This window comes from Panthera pardus, unplaced genomic scaffold, assembly GCF_024362965.1.
Source record: "Panthera pardus isolate Hobbes unplaced genomic scaffold, ASM2436296v1 HiC_scaffold_7, whole genome shotgun sequence".
Lineage (NCBI taxonomy): Eukaryota > Metazoa > Chordata > Mammalia > Carnivora > Felidae > Panthera > Panthera pardus.
In genome coordinates, this window is record NW_026527002.1 from 45,165,945 (window position 1) to 45,190,206 (window position 24,262).

At 35.1% G+C, this 24,262-nt stretch overlaps 1 protein-coding gene across 6 annotated transcripts in view; it reads left to right on the forward strand.

Annotated features, from left to right (window-relative positions):
* Positions 1-24,262, forward strand: part of VPS13B (vacuolar protein sorting 13 homolog B) — an 801,572-nt gene that overhangs the window by 491,535 nt on the left and 285,775 nt on the right. For all 6 annotated transcript variants that reach the window (XM_019468011.2, XM_019468006.2, XM_019468010.2 and 3 more), the window contains one exon: positions 17,196-17,399. In XM_019468011.2, the coding sequence (XP_019323556.2) occupies positions 17,196-17,399 (204 nt within the window). The remainder of the gene's footprint in view (positions 1-17,195; positions 17,400-24,262) is intronic.

A 24,262-nucleotide genomic window follows, 5' to 3' on the forward strand; every position in this document is an offset into this window, starting at 1 on the left:
GATAAAAAACATATCATCTCTGGCTCCTGGGTGGCTCAGTAGGTTCAGCTTCCAATTTCAGCTCAGGTCATGATCTCATGGCTGTTGAGTTCAAGTCCTGCATTGGGTCCTGTGCTGACAGCCTGGAGCCTGCTTTGGATTCTCCCCCACTTGTGCTCTATCTCTTTCTCTCTCTCAAAAATAAACATTAAAATTTTTTTAATTAAAAAAAAATCATCTCAACATATGCACAAAAAACATTTGACAAAGTACAATATCCATTCATGATAAAAACTCTATAAACAATGTAGCTTTAAAGGGAGTATACTTCAATGTAATAAAGGCCATATATTAAAAACGCACAGCCAACATCATACTCAATGGTGAAAAACTGAGACTTTTTCCTCTAAGGTCAACAAGACAAAGATGCCCACTCTCACCACTGTATCCAACATAGTACTGGAAGTCCTAGCCACAGCAATCAGACCAGGAAGGCAAACTACTAGAACTAATAAATGAATTCAGTGAAGTTGCAGGTTATAAAATTATCACACAAATTTCCTGCATTTGTGTATACAGAAATAAAGTGGCAGAAAGAGAAATTAAGAAAACAATCCCATTTATAATTGTACCAGAATACAGTACCTAGAAATAAATATAACCAAGAGGTGAAAGACCTGTACTCCAAAAATTATAGAACACCGTAGAAAGAAATTAAAGATGACAAAATGGAAAGATACTCATTCCGTGCTCATGGATAAGGTGAACCAATATTTGTCCACACTACCCAAAGCAATCTACAGATTTAATGCAATCCCTATCAAAATACCAAAGCATTTTTCATAGAACTAGAACAAACAATCCTAAAATCTGTACGGAACCACAAAAGACCCGAATAGCCAAAGCAATCTTACAAAGAACAGAGCTGGAAGTATCATAATCCTAGATTTCAAGACATTCTATAGAGCTGTAGTAAGCAAAACAGTATGCTTTAAAAGCCTTTGTATTGAAGAACTATATCAGAATAATACAGAAAATTTAAAAATTGCATTGTATACCCACTACATACCTCTGTTCTGCAACTTGCTTTTTGTTTTAATTCTGCCTTTATGCATGTAAGAACCACTCAGATATTCCTAATCTCATTCATAGATTTTTACTTCTGGTTAATAGTACATTGTGTCACTATGCCACGTGTTAATCTTTCCCCCCAATAATGGACATTTAAGTTTTGAATTTTTCTCTATCACATGTAGTGATGAATATTCTTCAGTATTCTCCTTGTATACATATATAATAGTTTCTCTAGGGTAGTGCTTAACAAAAGAACTTCCTGCAGTGATGGATATATTCTGTATCTGCTCTAATACAGTAGCCACTAACTGCATATGTCTGTTGAGCACTTACACTGTGAATTAAGGAACTATATTTTTTAAATTGTGTTGAATTTTAACTGACATAATTTTCAATAGACACATACAGCTAGTGGCTATTGTATTGGACAGAATGGGCTCTAAGGTATCTAGGAGTGGAATTCCTAAGTCATAGGTTAGGGACAGCTTCGGTGCTTCTAGGTGTCACCAAAGGGTTCTCCAAAGTGATTGTATCAGATTTACCTTTCCGGTAGCTCAGTGTGAGAGTTGCCGTTGCTCTACATTGTGACAAACACTTAGTATTAATACTGTGATAATAGGCACTAGAAACTAGATTGTCATAGGACTGGGAGTGCCTGGAAGACCCTTAGGTAAAAATATTTGTACAACTAGAGGCAATACTTCAGTGCTGTGATGCCCTCGTGTGATTAGGTTTATAGATATGTGCCCTCTAATGTATGGTGATAGAAGGGTGGTACCCTACCATACAATAGGGAAAATATACCAAATTTTTAAGTCAAATGTGAGTCTGTGTATTGATTATTGACTAGAAGATTATTGCTTGGTACCTTTCCTTAAACTGTCTTTATTCTGATTATTTTGCATGTAGAGGTATTTATTTTTTTTAAGTTTATTTATTTTGAGAGAGAGCACGTGCAAGAGAGAGAGAAGCAGAGAATCCCAAGCAGGCTCCACGCTCAGCACAGAGCCTGATGCGGAGCTGGAACTCAGAAACTGTGAGGTCATGACCTGAGCAGAAGTCACACACTTAACCGACTGAGCCACCCAGGTGCCCCTGAGATATTTATATTTTTAAGATCATATGTTAAGAGATTTCCCAAACCATTGATAGCATTTTTTAAAAGTACTGTTTTCCTTTACAAATGGAGAGTTGCTTAATGGTTATTTTACGGAAATTTGAGATTCTTGACTCCTGATCCCAAGTTTTGTGATATTTGTTGGTCTGAAGCAATTATCTTTTCTTTTAATGCTTATTTATTATTTTGAGAGAGAAAGAGAAAGAGAGAGAGGGAGTATGAGTGGGGGAGGGGCAGAGAGAGGGAGACACCGACTCTGAACCAGGCTCCAGCCTCCAGGCTGTCAGCACAGAGACTGACTCGGGACTCCAACTCACCGACCTTGAGATTATGACCGAGCCAAAGTTGGATACTCAACTGACTGAGCCACCCAGGTTCCCCTGAAGCAATTCTATATTTTATAAACTATATAAAATAACATGGCAATATTTTTTTTGAAAGGTGTTGGTTTGTTATATACCAAGTCTAAAGGCTCCCTCCCCATCAAATGTCTTATTGTAAATCTACTCTATAATCTTGGAAATATTGTCTTCGTTTAATTTAATCTGAAATCTCTCGGTTTTTCACCCATCTGTATACATTTACAATAAAATACAATCTTACATTTTATTACGAAGACCACTTCTCGTATTGTTAGGTATAGAAAAGACTGAATCTGTAGTTGGAAGGTGTGGCTTCCAATTTGGACTCTGCCTTTACCCAGCCTCCTTACCTGAATCATCAGCATCTGCAAAATAAATTCTATGTATCACATCCTGTGGGTGGTGATTTACGAGAGATAATATTGAAAAGCCCTTTGCAAACCATTACACTGTATGCAAATTAAAGTGGTATTAATATTATTACTGTGTATATTTATATATTTTGCAGTACAAAAATACTTAATAGTTTGGTAAGAGAATCAGAATATTGTGGAATAAAATAATGTAATTAAAGAGAAGAAGGTTCAAGTGATAGGCATACTAATAAAAATGAATTTCATAAGAGATAAATGGAGATGGTTTTATTAAAAATTATATTAATGATTTCTTAGGCAAATTAAAATGAGGACTATTTTACATGAAGTCCAGCTAATTCCTCTGCAATTCACTCTTTTTATAAATACTCTTGTAAGGTTAAAGGGTTTTTTCTTATTTTAGAAGATAATCATAAAGGTAGTAAGAACTTGCCTTTCCTGTTTAGTAATGTTCTATGAACATTTCTCTGGGTCATTAAATAGTCTCTTAAAACTTCATTTTTAATTATTGACCAGTGTGTTTAAATACTACTGTTATCACTGAAAACCTTTAGCAGAGATTTTGAACAATTTTGAATCCTGATTTAAATGATTTTTGAAAGGAAGTCTTTTTTTTGTTAAACATATTTTAGGAGTAGGAGATAATAGATAACAATTGATTAGTAAAGATAGAGGGAATGTTACAAATGGTAGTAGAATGGAGAATTTTGTAGAAAGTTTCAACTAGGATACTCAAATTGGATTTAAAAATAAATAGGGAGCCCATTAACTACCAAAAGCAATTATTTTGAGTAAACAAAATGAAAAAAATTGCATAAAGATTTGAAAAATCTCAGAATGAAAAAGGATATTAACATAGTTGGAATAAAGTCTGGATGGTCCATAATTTATGTGATAGGAGTTGATTTGCAGCCAATGGTAGATTTTATAGAAGAATCATAAATCAGGAATGTTGCCAGAGATATGTTGTAGAAACATTAGAAGCAAGTAGGAGGTCTATCTCTATAATAAGGAAACATTATAAATTTCATCTGTTTATTATATTACTATCTTTAGAAGTCTAAAGAAAGGAAATTTAAAGAAACCTAAAGAATGCAGGATATTGCTAAATTGACAATTAGTTTTTCAAAGTCACCTATGTGGGAATTGTAGTAAAATACACTGTTAAATCAGACCACTCTGGACTCTAATAAATAAACGAAGCTTACTTTTATGCCAGGTACCTGCATTTTTTAGAAATCTGGATTTTATCTGAATGCACCTGTAATATCATATTGTAACATTCTAAAAAAAATCTCTTGGATCTCATGTTGTCAAGGAATTATATATTATTTTAATCGAAGCTATGCATATAAAATCAATTCATTCTAAAACTTAATGTTTGAAAATCAATGAAAGAATAGTATTTAAGAGTTGTACAACTTTATTAGTGTAATAAGGAAGAGACTGCCTAATCCTGTGAAACTTCATAGTGTGCAGTGTATGTAATGTATTTAAAAGTTAAAAGGCTACAATGGTTTTGTTATTTCTTTTCTCTCTCATAAGCCAGCCTAACTTTTCTAGGCTTTCTTTTGTTCGTGTGTGTGTGTGTGTGTGTGTGTGTGTGTGTGTGTGTGTGTGTGTAGTGTTGTCAAGCAATCTCTTTCACATCCTGTACTTACAGAGTTGGCTATTTGATCCTATGTATGGGAATTTTGTATTTGTTCCTCTTAAATTTCATCTTATTAGTTTTGACTCTCTTCCAGTATTTTGAGATACTATAGAATCCTAAATACTCTCATTCATTATTATTAGCTGTACTTCCCAACTTGGTCTTTTGAAAATTCGATAAGAGTGATTTATATGAATTCATTAAAATTAATGATAAAAACTATTGAATTGAGCCAAATCCTGTCATGTTATTAGAAACTTTAGTTATTATTTGGATCTGGTATTAAGGCAGCTCTAAATCCATTTTACTATGTTTTTTTGTCAAGTCTGTATTTCTCAAATATATTTTTTTTATGTTTACTTTTTATTTTTGAGAGTGTGCGAGCAGGAGAGGAGCAGAGAGAGATGGGGAAAGAGGTTCCAAAGCAAGCTCAGCACTGACTGCAGAGAGCCCGATGTGGGGCCCAGACTGCAAGATCATGACCTGAGCCCAAGTCAGATAGATGCTTTAACTAACTGAGCCACCCAGGTGCCGCTCCAGTATATTCTAAAAAGTATCTAAACTTAGTCATTTGCACATCTTTATAACATCAAGTTTTATAATAGTGATGTTGTTTTCTCAGTGCTGTCATGGTAATATAACCAAAAAAGGGAATAGGTTTGTCTTGATTTATTCTTAGTTAATTCATATAACTCTTTATATCACTTTCTATTCTAAGTGCTCAGAAACGTTCTGAAGAATGAATGAATAAATCAATGTCGTTAAAGATCAAAAACAGTTTTCTTACAAAATTGAGGTAGCACTTCCATTTGTCTATATTCTAGTGTATCTTTCAGTAATTTCTCTGAGATCACACATGGGTTCTTTGATGACATCAACAATTCTTCAATGCAGTGCATGTTCATTTAATTCATTTCTTTAAATATATTTCTTATGTGATCAGAGTTTTGTATAGTTTGATATACTTTTCACATTGAGCATACATTGTATACTCTGTATCTTCTTAAATCATCTTGCAAGTCTGTACCCCATTTATAACTTTCATGAGCAGATGAGTACTTACCAGCTCAACTCCAACTGTTTGCTGGAGAAAAAAAGAAAAAAAAAACGTCAAAGCTTATATTTTCCTTAAGATAGAATGTGAAAATCTAGCTTCTTACTTTTGTAACCAATGAGAATATTTTGAGAAACTTCAGAGGTATGTTATATACTAATGAAATTGCCTATAATTTAGCCATCAGAGGAAAAAAAATGATAAATATTGTTGTCATTATTACTTTGTCATGTTTTGTGGATTTGTGCACATGACCATTTAATATTTGTATAACTGGAAAAAAGGTGAGTTTTATTATTGCCCCATCATAAAACCATTTGTTGATGTAAAATTTCTTATTTATTAAAAAGTTTGTATTGAATAAAAAGTAATTTTAATGTGAAATGTATGAAATTCTTAGAAAATTTAATAATTAGATGACTCTATTTTTGTTCCTCTATTATTATAAAGCCTTTCTTTCTTTTGAGAATGTGAAATACATGATGAATGTTTTAGTATTCATTTTATCACTTGGACTGGAATTATAGAGAAATCATTTCTTACATAATGTTCTGTTTATACTCAAGGAATTATTATAGAGCCTATTTGTTTAAACACAAGTCTCTGTATCCTCAGTGTACTTTTGGATTTTATAATACGGAGTGAGACTAGTGGATTCAGTCTGAAAGCAGACCAAAGCTGCTTTCTTATCCATTGTTGCAATAACAATAACCAGGCGTCATGTATAGTTTATTAAACATGTTAATTGAAATTACCACTTAATCCCCATGAAAACCTATGTAGGTACCAGTATCCCCTTACAGAAGAAACTGATATTCACTGAGTTAGCTGACTTCTCCAAGGATATATATCTTGTAAGTGGTAGAACCAGAATTTGAATGTAATTGTGACATGAAAATTCATGTTCTTAGGGCGGTACCTGGCTGATTTGGTCAGGTAGAACACATGACTCCTGATCTCGAGGTTGTAAGTTCAAGTGCCATGTTTGGTGTAGAGATTACTTAAAAATGGAATCTGAAAAAATAAAATTCATGTTCCTAGTACAGTTTAATTATACTGCACTTTCTTTGACCATGGAACTCTAATGGTAGCCAACTGTCTTGCAAATGTATGTCATTCATCATAGCATGGGCTGGGTCAGAAAATGTAAGGGGGTCCTAGGAAACCTATCTCCTTTATTGGAGGTATAATTAAGAAGTACATATCCTGGCATTTGTGAATCAGTTGTGCTGATGAATGTATACAAAACCTAAGATGAAGATGGAGCTCTAGAAATCACTAATATTGAAGGGACAAACAGAAAAGAATCTAGTAAAGGAGATTAAAGAAGGACAGTTGAGGGAGTGTGGAACCACACAAGCTCATGGAAGAAATTTTAATAATGAAAAACATTTCTATAATAATATCTTCCAATATATATAAATCATTTACTTGGTGTCAGATACTACTTTGCATGAAGTAACTCATTTGACTCTCTTCAGTGACTTCACTTTTCAAATGAATAAAATGAAGCACTGAAACTTTAATTTGCTCAAAGACACCCAATGGTTTGTGACAGAGCTAGAATCATCCATCAAGGCAGGCTAAGTGTGCAGTCTGTGCTCTTCACCACATGCTACACTGCCATTTTGAATTGTCAAATATCCAAAAAGGTTAGGTGAGTTAATGACTAAATGTCACCCTTTATTATTTTTTTAATATGAAATTTATTGTCAAGTTGGTTTCCATACAACACACCCAGTGCTCATCCCAACAGGTGCCCTCCTCAATGCCCATCACCCCCTTTCCCCTCCCTCCCACCCCCCGCCATCAACCCTCAGTTTATTCTGTTTTTAAGAGTCTCTTATGGTTTGCCTCCCTCCCTCTCTTTTATTTTTCCTTCCCCTCCCCCATGGTTTTCTGTTCAATTTCTTCAGAATCCACATAAGAGTGAAAACATATGGTATCTGCCTTTTTCTGTATGACTTACTTCACTTAGCATAACACTCTCCAGTTCCATCCACATTGCTACAAAAGGCCATATTTCATTCTTTCTCATTGCCAAGTAGTAGTCCATTGTGTAGGATAAATGTCACCCTTTAGATCTGATAATTAGAAAATCAGTTGGGGATCTTTTCCAGGAAAATTTCAAAGGACAGGTAGGGGTGACCAACCTGATTGTTCTTGGTTAGAGAAAATAAATTGTGAAAAAATAGAAATACTGAGAGAAAAATAAATTTCTGGTTAAAAGGGAATGTGAAAGAAAGGGTGGTAGCTAGAGAGGATGCAGGGTCTTAGGGAGAACCTCTCTCTCTTCAACATAGTTTTGCCTGAAGGATAAAGATACAAGAGAGAAAAAGAAAAAAAATGATTGCTCTAAAAGCCCCAAGGGAAGAGAAGGGCAGAGACAAGAATATTTGTTATTTATTCAACTTCGTATGTTAAAAGCCTACCAGGTGTCAAGGCCTGTGGCTAAGTTCATGGAGATGAGTAAATAGACACTGACCCAGCTTTCCAGGGTGAAGTGAATTAACAGTATCTTGACCTTTCGAAGAGAAGAGATGCTTCCTCTAAAGGTCTCTGTGAAGGAAGCAGGACAAGTATTAATGTCTCTGTTTTATAAATGGAATAGCCTTGGATTTACTGGTTCTTGTCCTTGCTCCTTTCACTTCAGGTACCAGAGATATGATGTTCCAAGTCAAAGAGATGTGATACTCTCCGTATTAGAATTTGGTTTTAAAATCAATAAGGGTGCTAGTTTTGATTAAAATAAACAAGGGAGGAAGCATATTTTTCAGTCCCAGTCCAGACCTGCTGAATCACAGTTTCTGCAGGTGGGAACTTAACATTTTTAACAAGCTCCCAGGTGATTCTTCTGCACTCTGAGGATGAGAACTCCTGCGCTAAGTTTTTGGTCATGGAAATCTGCAGTAGGTCTCAGCCTGATGGTCAACTGTTTATATCCCCTGCCCTGTATACTCTCAAAATTACTATTATTATAGACACTTGGTGATAAAAATGGAGATGTTTAATTTAATCAAGACATATAAATTTTACTTCTTACATTCCTATTTTCTGGCTTAACATTCTGTAAACTTACTGCTCTCAACTGAGCTGTAAGTAATGAATTTTATTTCTTTACAGTGAGCTCCCAAGATATGCCTATTCAGCAGTGAGAAGTATAAATGGTTCAACATGAGCTGTTCCTTATGTAAACATACAAAAGGCCTGACCCAGACTAAATCAATTTAAAAAGGAAAACATTAAAGCTATGTTTCCTGTTATATACTTAAGGTCTTCTTTGGTTCCTTATGATTATATTATTGACCCAACTATTGCAGACTTTAGTTTATCCTCCTACACCACCTGCTGAACGGTTCAAATGGTATGGAAGATGAGTTTCGGAAGGGCAAAGCAATTACAATTATAACTCCTACATTTTAGCCAATAAAGCAGCTTTTTGTGTTAAGGGCAAGGAAGTTATGGGTATCTTGACTCACCCCCTTTCCTGATTTGAATTGCTAAGTGGTCTTAAATACTGTAATAAGGAGAGAGAGCAAAGTTGGTAGAGCTAGAGGTATGTGAATTTGAGACAAAAAAAATTTGATTCTATTTATGATATCAAACATTTCCAGGAAAAATTTAATTAGGAAGTGAGTCAATATAAGCTTTTCTTATTAAGGTATTTTCATTGTATTTTCTACAAGCTTTGTTAAGGTAAATTGAGAAATAAAAATTGTATATGTTTAAGGTATACAAAGTGATCGTTTGATATATGTATATAATTTAAAATTATTACCACCACCAAGCTAATTAACACATCTATCATGTTACAGTTACCTTTTTTTAATGAAAATTCTTAAGATCTGCTCTCTTCGTATATACCATTAATTATCATAGCTATTTTGTACATTAGATCCCCAGAACCACTTATTCATCTTATAACTGTAAGTTTGTATGTGTATTGTTTTTTCCCAGTTTTATTGAGAAATAATTGACATATATCACTGTAGTTTAAGATTACAGCACAATGGGGCACATAAGTGGCTCAGTCAGCTAAGTGTCTAACTTCTGATTTTGGCTCAGGTCGTTATCTCATGGTTTATGAGTTCGAAACCCGTGTCGGGCTCTGTGCCAACAGCATGGAACCCGCTTGGGATTCTTTCTCTGCCCCTCCCTTGCTCATGCTCGCTCTCTCTCAAAAATAAATAAACATTTAAAAAATCATTATAAAAAAAGATGTATAGCATGATGGTTTGATTTACATATATTGTTGAAATGATTATCACAGTAGATTCAGCTATTATCCATCTTTTCATATACATGCAATAAAAAGAAAAGAAAGAAGAAATAGAAGGAAAAAATTTTTTCCTTGTGATGAGAACTCTTAGGATTTACCCTTAAAACTTTCCTGTAGATCATGTAGCAAGCAGTGTTAGCTATAGTCATGATGTGGTACATTACATCCTTAGCACTGATATATCTTATAACTGGAAGTTTGTGCTTTTTGACCACGTTCTTTAATTCTTCCCCTACCTCTGATAACCATAAGTCTGATCTCTTTTTCTGATCGCTCCCTTTTTTTTTTTTGATTGCGCATATCAATGAGATCACAGAGTATTTGTTTTTCTCTGACTTATTTCACTTAGTATAATACCTCCAAGGTCCATCCATGTTGCCACAAATGATTTCTTTGTGTGTGTGTGTTTTTTTAATGGCTGAATATTTCCTTGTGTGTATGTGTATATTACATCTTTATCCATTAATTCATTGATGAACATTTAGGTTCACTGCATTTTGTAAGGTAGACATTAATATTAGGCATTTTGGTTCTTGCTAAAGTTTAAAGCTCTTTTCCTATCGTGAGTTCCCTAGTAAAGTATCATTTTATTAGAATTCTTTGCTCTAATGAGTTTGCAGTTTCTTACTCTATGAAAATCTAGTGCACTAAATCAAAGCTGTCTTGATTAAAATGTATTTTCATTTTTGGCTTTGCATTCAAATTGTCTTTCACTTCTTTTTTTTTCTTCCTAAATTGTTTTTTACTGATAACAACCTGTTTTTAAGTTATAAAGTCATATACTTAGGGAAAATTGCATTTTAAAAATTGCAAGATGATTTCTAGCATTTGGAGAAATGAAAATAAATTATCTTCAAATTGTGTCTGTACTTATACCTTCAAGAAAAGATATAGTTAAATACATCTTTTGCAAGACATCTTGTTCTCTTATTACTTATTTAAAGTTAATATGGTATTTGAACACATTTTGAATGTTTTTTATATTTCATATTGAAAAAATACTTTGAATGTTTTATAATGACTGAAATGGGTTTAAGTGTACATTAAACAAAATGGGCATCTTATACTTTAAAAAATAAAGATGAGTATTTCAAGTTGAGGAAAAAAATAAGTACTTTGTGGAAAATGAAGTGAATCAATGCACCATTGTATGTTTTCTGACTTGAATTGAAAATAAGTCATAAGGATCACATAATTGGAAAGAAAAATTAGATTTTATGACCTAAGTCTGAAAAAAAATTACCCCGTATTCATTTTTAACAGAAAAATCAAACCAAACTTGTAAAGCTAATTCTTTAAATATATTTGATTTTTATATTAACCTAAACTAATAAGCCAAATGGCCTACCTGTATTATTTGTAATAGTAATTTAAATTTTATATTGGGAAAATGCACAAGAATACATTGTTTTTTAGATTTGATATCTCAGGAGGCTAAAAAATTATTGAGGAAAATACGTTTTTTAAAGATGCAACTGTATTTTTAATTGGCCTAAACTTTCCATTATCAATTGTTTGTTATCTTAGAAAATGTGGGGGGCAGGGGGCGGTTATTACAAACTAACCAGCATGCTATTAAAATGTTTTTAGATTGATGAAACAGATCAAATTAGAAAATTTGGGTAGAATTCACTCAGTTTGAGTAATTGAATTGAGGGTCATTCGTGCTGTTTGCTCAGGCTTCTGCTTTTTCAGAACCCTCTTGTGTGCTTTATCTGGGTGAGCCTCTCTTCCCTCACTTAGTAATCATTTCACTTTCATTTAACATTTTATGTAGAGACTGAAGAGATCATCAAAGTAGGATGATTTTTTTTCTAACACTGAGGTTTTTATGATGTGGCAAGTTCTACGCTAGACTCCTTCTCTTAATTCTTACGATTAAAACAGAAACTAAGCTCTTTCTCTACTCTTGACTACTGTACTATTACATAAATTCTGTAACTTTTATGGCAGAGGAGAAAATGCCAATTTGCTAGATAAGCCTGACCTGTGGGCTGCAAATCTTCATCCCCAAGGCTGGGCCTAGTGCATTCTCGGACATTTTGTGATGGAAGGACCTGTCTTTGGCTTGAAGCCTCACTAGCCTGAGGCTTTACTTCCTTCCTTCTCCATGCGAACCATTCAGAGTATCTTCAAAGTGTCTGGATATGTTACCGTCTCACACCTCTGGGCCTTTGAACCTATTGTTCCTTTGCCTGAAATAATTTTTTTCATTATATGAAATAAGATTGGGATTTTTTTTTTCTGAACTCCGTTAAATTCTGGACCCTTAGGTCTGGGTCAGGTGTCCCACTTACGTGCTTCCAATTGCATTCTATACCTAACCTTTTATAGAATTAACTGTTTTGCTATTGCCTATAAATCCCCAACTAGACTATAAGCTGAATTAGGGCAGGAACCACACAGGAACCCAGTATCCCTAGGGCCTGACATTGGGCCTAGCCTGCAGTGCTCTACTAAATATCCTTTGAATGAATGAATGAATGAATGCATGCATGCAAGTTTGCTCATTGGCCAGAGGGCTAGTTAGGAGAAGAGTTTTGACAGTCTTGAGTAAGACAAGAAATAGGGAAGAACTTGGATGCTTTTCACTAGTTATTACATTATCAACAGTTTTAACTGTCAAGATAAAGTTTTAAAGTAGTCATTTCCACATAGAAAAAGAGCTATAAAAGGAGAAGTAGCATTATATTTGGTGGAAGAGATGAGAGGACAACCTTTATATAAATCCCACGGTGAAAAGGATAAGAAATCTCTTTAGGGACAGTGATAAGTTAGAGGAGAGACTTTTTTTCCACAATAAATTGTAAAATCTTTGTTCCTATAAATCTTTCTAATATCCTCTTATTATCTGTTTTATCTCTACAGCATCATAGTTGAGTTTTTTAATTGCAAAATTAATTTATTAGGCTTTCTATCTTTTTTTTGTCTCAAATACTAGAGGTTTGTCTCTTTTGGGCTTTGTTGATCCTTCTGTGTCTTTTTTATTTCATTAATTTCTGTTCTTATTTTCTTCTAGTTTTTTTAGTTTATTCTACCTTGTTATGTTTAGCTTATTAATCTTGGACTTTACCAACATCCCCCACCATAGTAGTACACAGTTATAATTGAAGAACCTACACTGACATATCATCACCGGAAATCCATAGTTTACATTAGGATTCACTCCTTGTGTTAAATGTTCTATATATTTGAACTGATGTATAATATGGTATGTCACGTGTCCATAATTACAGTATCATACACAGTACTTTCACTGCTCTAAATTGAGCACCTTTTCATCTACCTGTTGGCCACTTGTATGTCTTTGAAAGAATGTTTATTTCAGATCCTTTGCCCATTTTTAAATTGGTTACTGGTGGCTTTTTGTTATTTAGTTGTATGAGTTCCTTATCTATTTAGGATATAATTCCTTACCAGATACATGGTTTCCAAAATTTTCTCCTATTTCAGAGGTTGCCTTTTCATTTTGTTGATACTTTTCTTTACTGAGCATAAGCTTTTTAGTTTGATAGACTCCCACTTATTTATTTTTGTTTTTGTTGCCTTTGCTTTTAGAGTTAAATCCAAGAAATCATTGCCAAGACTTTTGCCAAGGAACTTACCCCCTATGTTTTCTTCTCGGAGTTTTGTAATGTCAAGTCTTTCATAACTTCCTGCATAACTATAGCACAATATCAAAACCGGGAAATTGACATCAGTACAATCCACAGCTGTATTCAGATTCAACAGTTTCTGGATGTACTTTTATGTGATAATGTGCATATAGTTCTATGCAATTTTATCACATATGTAGATTATTTTAACTGCCATTGCAATCAAGATACAGAACTTACCACCGAGAGGCTCCCTAGGAGGGCCATTTTTAATTCACACTTTTACTGCTTATGTAGCCCTTTGTGACCCCAGCTTTATATGCAGGGTCTCCACTTAAGCTGATTCATCACCTTGGGTGGGCCTTGAGTTTTAAATCTCCTCCTATGTAGTTACCAGAGCAGAACATCAGTGTCTGTGCAGGATTCAGCAGAAACCCTAAGAGCAAAAGCTGGCTTTGGCAGGTGCTTCTTTATTAATGTCCCTGGCTTTGCTTGGGCGCGCATCTAGGGTGGGGGAAGTTTGAAGTTTCTGTTCCGTTGTGCCAACTCTGAGAGGTGTTTAAAAAATTTTTTTTTCAAGCATTCTGGTTGTTTCAGTCCGAAGATTCGTCCGTGGTTTCTGATGTGCCTTATTTTGGAAACAGGTGAACCTGGAAATACTAAAGAACATTTATCTTGAGAGTTTTCATTATGGTTTTACATAATTAGGAAAATGGGCTTTGTTTTATTCTTGGTGGTGATGCATTTATGGTTAGTTGTAATTTGATATGTTATTCATTCAGAACCATTTAAGAATCCATTCAGAAATGGGTGTAAAATTTATAATGGACCTTTTTATGAGTAGTTTAATTTCTTGTCATATATTTTATTTCTCTGTATTAATTTTAATATTGAAATAACTAAGGCACAGAGAAGTTAAATATTTTCTCCAAGCTCATGATCATTGGAAAATCTGAGAGTAAAGTTCATATGAATCTTTCAGTTATCCAGTTTTCTACAACTCGGATATAAATGGTTTTACCATTGGCTTTTAAGTTAAACGAACTTTCAAATCACGTTAAAAATACAGATACTTATTTCAAAAACAAAGAAAAAGAGAAAACATGAAATCTCCAACCCTGATTCTTAGAAAGCTTGAAATTTTAAAATAAGCATGCTTAGAAGTATCTGGCTATTGCTAATTATACAGACCATTTGCATAGGGAAAAGAACCTGTGGGAAGTCACATTTTCCACAGATAGATAGGAGGAATATATCTCAATTTAAGACCAAGAAAAAATGTGGGGAATTTCAAGCCTACATGAAAAACTCTGATGAAATTCAGGGTTTTGTGGTTGTAATCTTATGATTATATATAGCGTCCATGTGCCAAGGGAAATAGATTGATGTTAATGCTGGGCTGGGTTACTTTGTCTTTTAATAGAGCACTGATTATATTTCATAACATACTTTTTCTTTAGGGATTCTTCAAGTATTTTAGGTCACCTTAAAAATATGTTTACGCAATTTATTTAAAGTGTGGAAAGCATTGGCTAGTTTAAAATAAGGAAATGTAACTTTTCTATGGGGAATAATAATCTAAGGAATAGGCTAGACCACCAACTGCCCAAGATATTTGCTGTATGTTTGAATTTATGTGCATCCCAATCAGAAGTTTACTGTTTAAAGACTGTGTTCTTAACTACTGTGGACAGATAGGTTCTCCATTTGAGATGTATCAAGATTTGTGTCAGTTCAAATCAGTGAGTTGAAACAGCATTTACTGATGGCTTGATAGGAGAGTTGTTCCTGACTTCAAGAAATTTATGGTATGTTGGGAAAAACTGACAAGTCATTGTGATGTTACTGTACTTTTAGAGAGACCCCAACAGTACAGATTAGGGAGAGAGGGAGTTTGGAGAAAGGCTGGTCAGGAAGGTGTTAATAGAAAGTGAAGTCTGAGATGGGCCTTTAAGCAGAATTATTCCAATATTAAAATGAAAGAAGAGTATTCTGTCAAAACAGTGATATTCTAAATGTTACTCCATCCCATCTGCACCCTCATTCGTTCTTTTTTTTTCTTTGCCTTCATTAGGGCAAATTGAAAAGGTTCATGTCCATTTTATGGGCTTTATTTCTAATGCAATTATTTGGTTCAAGTAAAATTTTAGGCTGTTTTCCTTTGCATGCCCAGTCCTCCTAGACTGCAATTGTTCAAACTTAGAAAAGAGAAGAAAGGGAAAAACAAAAACAATCAAACAAAAAAAACAGCTTCAGCTCTTACCTTAGGGATCCTGAGAATTCATCCATCTCTTTCTCTGGCTCCTGCTATGGTTTCTTGACCAATGCCTGTTTGTTTCCCTATTCCCTCTTATAACCCCCTCTGATATCTCCCTCTTATAACCCCCTCTGACATCTCCTTACCTGAACTGCCTGCTCATTTAGTTCCAGTTCTCTCCCAGCTCTTCTCTTCACTTGAATTCATTAGTATCAGCCCTCACCTTGCCTGGCGCATCCGATGCTATATCCATTCCCTAGCATCTGGCCCACACACCTGCCATCTTGAGTCTCAGTAGTCCTCTACCTGCCATCTGTATTTGACCAGCCTCTGGGCATGGTCTGCTCCACACTGCTTACTTTTAGTCTTAATCAGATTCTTACCCTATTTCTGTAGTTTTTACACCACAACCCATGCTTCCCCTTCTCACCACCCCCTGCCAATTAATTTCATTAATGTTCAATTGCTGTAATTAATTTAGTTGTATTTTTTCTAATAACTGAGATTATAGATTTTTTCAATATTTGTGCTAGTAAAAATATTTTTATTCTCTATATTATTTCACTTTTTGTGCTGATTTAAACTTTCATTAGGGCCATATATTATTTTCCTTTTGATAACTCCATTTAAAGCATTTGTGAACCAAAACAAAACCAAAAAGTTCCCAAGTTCACACAAACAGGTTTACCTGACCTCTGAACCTGAACCCAGTTCTTTCCTGCCCACCATATTGTCTCGTTATTTTCATTCTAAAACCCTCATGAAAAAGTTAACAATTTACTTCCTCTAATTTAGCTTTATGTTACTGATAATTTTATTCATTTGCACAACATTGGGGCTAGTAAGATCAAAGTTTCAACTCTTTATGGGTCAGTTATCCTCACTGTGCCTCTATGTCAGTAAACAATATAGTCTTCTCAACAGCTTAGTCTCCTAAACAAGGGCAAAGGGTAAGGGAGTACAAAAGATCAACAAGGCTCTATCACCTTTCCTAACAAGACATCAAAGGCCTGAGGAAGGGAGGTTATTAGCATTGGAGAGAAGACTGGGTTTAAGTCAGAAAACCTGGATTTTTAAGTTGTGGTTTTGCTACATACTACCTCAGTACCTTTGACTAAGTCTTTCTACCTCAATTGTTTCCTCTTTAGTAAAAAAGGAGATAATAGAGTCTCCACAACATCTCAAGGATTGAAATCATGTATGTGAAAGTATTTAGGAAAACAACACAGTGCTGGGAACAATATTAAAAAATCATTGTAGGGTAGAGTACTGGACATGATAACTTTGGGGTATACATTCAAGGCCTCCTATGTGGCAGCTTACCTGCCTCAGAGATTTGAATAGCCCAGTGAATCCATCAGTAATCCAAAAGAAAAAAATGATAATGTTACTATGTTAGTGAACAAAATAAACAATATTTTATCTATTCACTTTTTTTCATTGCCTTTTCAGGAGAGCTTTGAACTTGGGAATTCTTCGAGATCCTGGATCAGAAATTGAAGATAGACAATACCAAATAGATCTGCAGTCCATCAATATTGGTACTGCACAGTGGGATCAACTAAAACCGGAGAAGGAAAGTGGCACACGAGGGGTGCTAACAGAGAGTGAAAGAAATTCTCAAAATCCAGCCCTTGAGTGGAATATGGCCAGCAGGTAGGAAATTATTGAGCAACTTTCTACACTTTCTAATATTTCATTACCAGAACAGTTAGTGATAAAATCTTTAGCATGCCCAACCTAAGTGCTTTGGTACCACTTCTGCATTTCATGACAAACATAAAATATATTTTGTAATTGTAGCTAATGATTTTTCTTGGAAATCTGTTACACTGTAATTATTACAAATTTAAGACTGTGTCAGCATTTTGTTTTTTTTAAAGCTTGCTATTGATGAAAGACTGTACTTCAGGGCTAAGGATACATTCACATTTTTCCTTGAAATCCGTTGTATTCAAGGTCAGATTATTTAAGTCTCTCCTTTCTGTTTATGATGATAAGAGGAGGAAAGTAACGAAAGCTCTGGATTGCCTTTATTTTTTTAGTCCACTTTAACTAAAAGCACCTATGTTCACAGAGAACATTTTTAAAGGAATTAGTCCTGAATGTGAGTTACAAGATTTGTAGAGAGCCGTTGCCATCTCACCAAGACTACTCGTGGTTTCTCATCAGAAAGTTAGGTAGAATTGTTTGCTAGAACAAAGATACTAGGCATTAAAAATATTTTTTTTATATTGTAAACCTGAAAGTCTTTATGATTTTAAAAAGCATTCACTATTTTTTTCACTTTTCATATTGTTTGGTGTGTGTGTGTGTGTGTCTGTGTGTGTGTGTGTGTTTGCTTATAAGATTCACTAACATTAGTTGCTTATAACACACCATGGTGGTTTGTTGATTGAATTTCTTTAAAACATTGTGTGTAAACTTTCTTGTATGCCTTTTGCAATGCTGATTGCTTTGGGGTTCTGCCCTTATACTACCAAAACTATATTTATCTACGTCTTGGCATTAATAATAGCAACAACTTTAATAATTGCTTATAAAATGCTTATCACTTACCTAACTTATTTAAATTAATTTTAACAGTAATGCTATAAGGTATGAATTGTTTTCTCTAATTCTACATGAGGAGTCTGAGGCCTCCCAAGGTAAATAATGTGCCTAAAACCAAATACCAGGTGGTAGTCTGCTGCTTCTTCAGGCACCCACATTCTTTTCTAATTTCATTGTGGCCCTTTTCATAATGAGCTTCTTTCAGCTTCCTGAAAATAAGGTTTGTCACTTGCTAATAGGCCTTGGTATGTGAACTCCGCCTGGAGCTCTCTTAACCCACCCTGTTCGCTTGCCTAACTCCCATCATTCATCAGGCCTCAGAGTATAAACATCACATTTTCCAGGAAGTCTCCCCCTGAGCTTCCATGAGAACACAGAAAGTTCCCCTTCTGTGTGCTCTTAACATATCACTTAGCATATGCCCCCTAAATTTGGGGTGTAAATTTGGGTGAAAAATCTCCCACTGCCGACCAAGGTACATTTCAGGAGAGGGATGCAGCCAACACTCCCAGCAGTTGGTCCTGCGTGGTGGATCTGGTGCACACCTCACATGCACTGCGCCAGTCCTGATCTGTTAACATCACATATCAGCCAGGGCCCCATCTTTCCTCCGCTTCACTCATTTTTCAGATGCAGGAAATTCCACCTTACATAATTTATAGGTCATCTTAAGAACTGCAAATTCTAGGGGCGCTTGGGTGGCTCAGTCAGTTGGACATCTGACTTCGGCTCAGGTCGTGATCTCACAGTTCACGCATTCGAGTCCCATGTCAGGCTCTATGCTGACAACTCAAAGCCTGGAGCCTGCTTCGAATTCTGTGTCTCCCTCTGTCTCTGCCTCTCCCCTGCTCATGCTCTGTCTCTCTCTCAGAAATAACCATTAAAAAAAAAAAATTAAAAAAGAACTGCAAATTCTATCAACAAAGAAGGTGGGGTTATTTTCCTAGGAAACTTTATGACCGTCTCTCCTTAACTCAGCTGTATCTCTCCTATTCATTCTTTAATTCATTTTAGTAAAGAGTTTGTGTACCTGTGTGTGTTTTAATAATATAATTGAAATTGAGGCGCCTGGGTGGCTCAGTCAGTTAAGCATCCGACTTCAGCTGACATCGTGATCTCGCGGCTCACAAGTTCGATCCCCATGTCGGGCTCTGTGCTGACAGCTCAGAGCCTGGATCCTGCTTCGGATTCTGTGTCTCCCTCGCTTGCTCTGCCTCTCCCCCGCTAGTACTCTGTCACTGTCTCAAAGTAAATGAACATATAAAAAATAAAGAATTGAAATTCACATAATAAGATGAACTATTTAAAATGAACAATTCACTGGCACTTTGTGTATTCACAATATTGTGTAACCGTTACCACTGTCTATAACCACTACCTCTATCTTGTTCTAAAACATTTTCGTCATCCCAAAGTAAAACCCCTTACCCATTAAGCATTTTCTTCTACATCTCTCTCCCTCCCCCTGGTGCCTGAAAAACACCAATCTGCTTTCTGTTTCCATGGTTTTATGTATTCTGGATATTTCATATAAATGGGATCATACAATATGTGACCTTTTGTGTCTGGCTTATTCACTTAACATAATATTTTGGAAGTTTTTCTGCATTGTAGCATGTGTCAGTATTTCATTCTTAGTTATCATTGGATAATATTCCACTGTATGTAAATACCAGAGTTTGTTTATCCATTCATCTGTTGATGGGCACTTGGCGTGTTTCCACTTTATAGCTATTATGGATAATATTGCTGTGGACATTTGTGTACAAGTACCTGCTTCGCTACCTGTTTTCAGATATTGGGGATATATACCTAGGAATAGAATTTCAGGGTTATATGGTAATTCTATGTTTAACTTTCTTCGGGACCTGCGAAACTATTTTCCACAGCAGCTGAACCATTTCACATTTTCACCAGCAATGCTCAAGGTTCCAGTTTCACCACATTCTCACCACCACTTATTTTCCTTTTTTTTTTTTTTTAAACTATAACCATCCTTTGGGTGTGGTTTTGATTTGCGTTTCCGTAATGATCAGTGATATTGAGCAGTTCTTCATGTGCTCTGTGACCATTTTTATATCTTCTTTGGAAAACATGCTTATTCAAGCCTTTTGCCCTTTTTTAAATTGAGTTGTTTGGGTTTTTGTTGATAATTTATGGGATTTCTTTTTTTATTCTAGATGCTATACCCCTATCTGATACATAATTTATAAATTATTTTTTCATTTTCTTGATAATGATCTTTGCACAAATTTTTATAATTGATCTAAGAGTCCATTGCCAAATCCAAGGTCATGAAATTTTATATCCATGTTTTAAAAATTTTTTTAATCTGTCTATAGTTGACACACAATGTTACACTAGTTGCAGATGTACAACATAGTAATTCAGCTTTTCTGTCTGTTATGCTGTGCTCACCACAAGTGTAGCTACCGTCTGTCACCATACAACACTATTCCAGTATCATTGCCTATATTACCTATGCTGGGCCTTTTATTCTGGTGACTTATAACTGAATGTAACGTATCTGTATCTCCCACTCCCTTTGCCCATTTTGTCCATCCCCTTTACCCCCTTTCCTCTGGCTACCATCAGTCCTCTGTATTTATAGGTCTGATTCCGCTTTTTACTTGTTTGTTTATTCTTTTTTTTTTTTTTTTTAGGTTCCACAAGTGAGTGAAATCATGTGATACTTGTTTTCTCAGTCTGACTTATTTCACTTAGCAAAATACCCTCTAGGTCTGTCCATGTTGTTACAAATGGCAATATCTCACTGAGAACAAACTGAGGGTTGATGGGGGGGTGGGAGGGAGGGGAGGGTAGGTGATGGGTATTGAAGAGGGCATCTTTTGGGATGAGCACTGGGTGTTGTATGGAAACCAATTTGACAATAAATTTCATATGTTAAAAAAAACAAATGGCAATATCGCATCCTTTTTATGGCTGCATAACAGTCCATTATGTGTATACTTATATGTATATCTTCTTTACCCATTCATCTATCAGTAAACATTTAGGTTGCTTCCATATCTTACCTATTGTAAGTAATGCTGCATTAAACATATATTTTTTCAAATTCATGTTTTCATTTTCTTTGAGTAAATACCTAGTAGTGGAATTACTAGATCATATGGTATTTCTATTTTTAATTTTTTGAGGACCTCCATACTGTTTTCCATAGTGGCTGTACCAATTTACATTCCCACCAGCAGTGTACAAGGGTTACTTTTTCTCTACATCTTTGCCAATACTTGTTATTCCTTGTGTTTTTGGTTTTAGCCATTGTGACAGGTGTGAGATGATATCTCATTGTAGTTTTGATATGCATTTCCCTGATGTTGAGCATCTTCTCATCTGTCTGTTGGCCATCTGTAGTCTTCTTTGGAAAACTGCCTTCAGGTCCTCTGTCCATTTTTTAAGTGGATTGTTTGAGGTTGTTTTTTTGTTTGTTTGTTTGTTTGTTTTTGGTGGGGAGGGGTGTTGAGTTATATAAGTTCTTTATATATTTTGGATATTAACCCCTTATTGGATATATCATTTGTAAATACCTTCTATTCAGTAGGTTGCCTTTTTGTTTTGTTGATGGTTTCCTTCACTGTTCAAAAGCTTTTTATTTCGTCCTGCTCCCAATAGTTTAATTTTGTTTTCATTTCCCTTGCCTTGGGAGACGTACCTAGAAAAATGTTTCTATAGCCAATATCAGAGAGATCACTGCTTGTGTTCTCTTCTAGGATTTCTCATGGTTTTATGTCTCACATTTAATTCTTAGGTCCATTTTGAGTTTATTTTTGTGTATGGTGTAAGAAAGTGGTCCACTTCATTCTTCTGCATGTTGCTGTTCATTTTTACCTACACCATTTACTGAAGAGACTATCTTTCCCCATTGTATATTTTTGCCTCCTTTGTTGTAGATGGGTTTATTCCTGAGCTTTTTTCTCTGTTCCATTGATCTATGTGTCTGTTTTTGTGCTGGCACCATACTGATTTGGTTACTACAGCTTTGTAATACATATTGAAATCTGTAATTGTGATCCATACAGATTTGTTCTTTTTTCTCAAGATTGCTTTGACTATTGAGGTTCTTTTGTGGTTCCATACAAATTTTATTTGTGGTTCCATACAAATTTATTGTAGTTCTGTGAAAAATGGTGTTGGTACTTTGATAGGGATTGCACTGAATCCAAAGATTTCTTTGGATAGTATGCACATTTTAACAGTATTCATTCTTCCGGGGTGCCTGGGTGGCTCAGTCGGTTAGGTGTCCATCTTTGGCTCAGGTCATGATCTTGCGGTCTGTGAGTTCGAGCCCTGCGTCGGGCGCTGTGCTGACAACTCAGAGCCTGGGGCCTGTTTGGGATTCTGTGTGTGTGTGTGTGTGTGTGTGTGTGTGTGTGTGTGTGTGTGTGTGTGTCTTTCTCTCAGACCCTCCCCCGTTCATGCTCTGTCTCTCTCTGTGTCAAAAATAAATAAACATTAAAAAAAAAAAAACAATATTCATTCTTCGAATCCATGACCCTGGACTATCTTTTCATTTGTATCTTCGTTAATTTCTTTCATTAGTGTTTTATAGTTTTCAGAATACAGATCTTTTACCTCCTTGGTTAAGTTTATTCTTAGGTATTTTATTCTTTTTGGCGATTTATACCTATGCTTTATTCTGTGTTTTATGGGTTTAGCTCTTATAGCTGGATTGTTGATTCGTTTTGAGGAGTTTTTGTTTTTTTTTTATCTATGGTACAAAATAAAAGTTCAACTTTCTTCTTTTGCATGTGCATATACAGTTGTCCCAGCACCATTTGTTGAAGAGACTCTTCATTCCCCATTGAATGGTCTTGCCATGCTGTTGAAAGTTAAGACTTAGAACAACCATTATATGCCATAGAATGTCTTTTACGCTAGAGAAACAAAATGAAATAATTTCTGATATGTGTCCATCCCTTACAGGTCTCAGTGTCCAATCAAAGAGTTGATAGTTAAATTACCTATTAGAGTGCAGTGAGTGAAGTACACTGGTAGATGTAAATATAGGATGTTTAGGATTACAGAAAAGCCACATCAAAATCAGAATAAATACATTCCATGTACATAGGACATCTTGGGCTAACAGATGTGACAGACACTTAAACAATAAATCTAATACTGACATAGATACAAAATAGAACATTTAAAGAAATGAATGATGAACTCTATGGGTAGGTTTTCAGGGATGGTTTCAGAGTACACAGCTTCTGAATTTGTTTCCAGAGTATGGGTGACAGGAGTGGAGAGGGGCCATTTTGAACTAAGAAAGCAGTAGACCAACAGGCTAGGAGTATGAAAACGTGGCATATTTTATCACTTCTGAATACCCAGTACTTAATATTATACTTGGCACATAATAGGAATATATTAAAGATTTGAGTGAATTAATGAAAGATTGAATGATTAGATGATTATGTAGAGCTAGCAGATCAGGTGGCTCTGAATGTTTCTGAGAGATATTGATCCAAATGAAGAAGGAACTTTAGACCTGATGTACTTTGTAGTACTGACTAATCTTGATAGAAATATAAACAGAACCTTAATGTGATTATATTTTTGTTTTTCAATAGGTATTACAGGTAAAATTCAAAACATATAAAAAATATTCACTGATGAATAACTTGCCCCCTCCCCTGACCAATATTAAATAATAACCTTTACGATGGTTTTCATTCATTCCTTCTGAGTACGTTACTCGGCTTCTGTCTTTAGTCAAAATGTGTTTCTATGTGTATGTTGGGAGAAGGGAATTTATACATAAAAATTATCACATTTTAAAATGTGTAGGTCTTCTAACACCCCAGTTTTTCAGCTGAGGGAATACATTAGGATTCAGTCAAGGCAGCAGAACCGTTATAAGTATTATAGCATAAGGGATTTATTGTAGGAATAAGGTCTTACTCAATTGTGGAAGAAGCTGTGAATTAAGGATCTAAAGGTAGTGG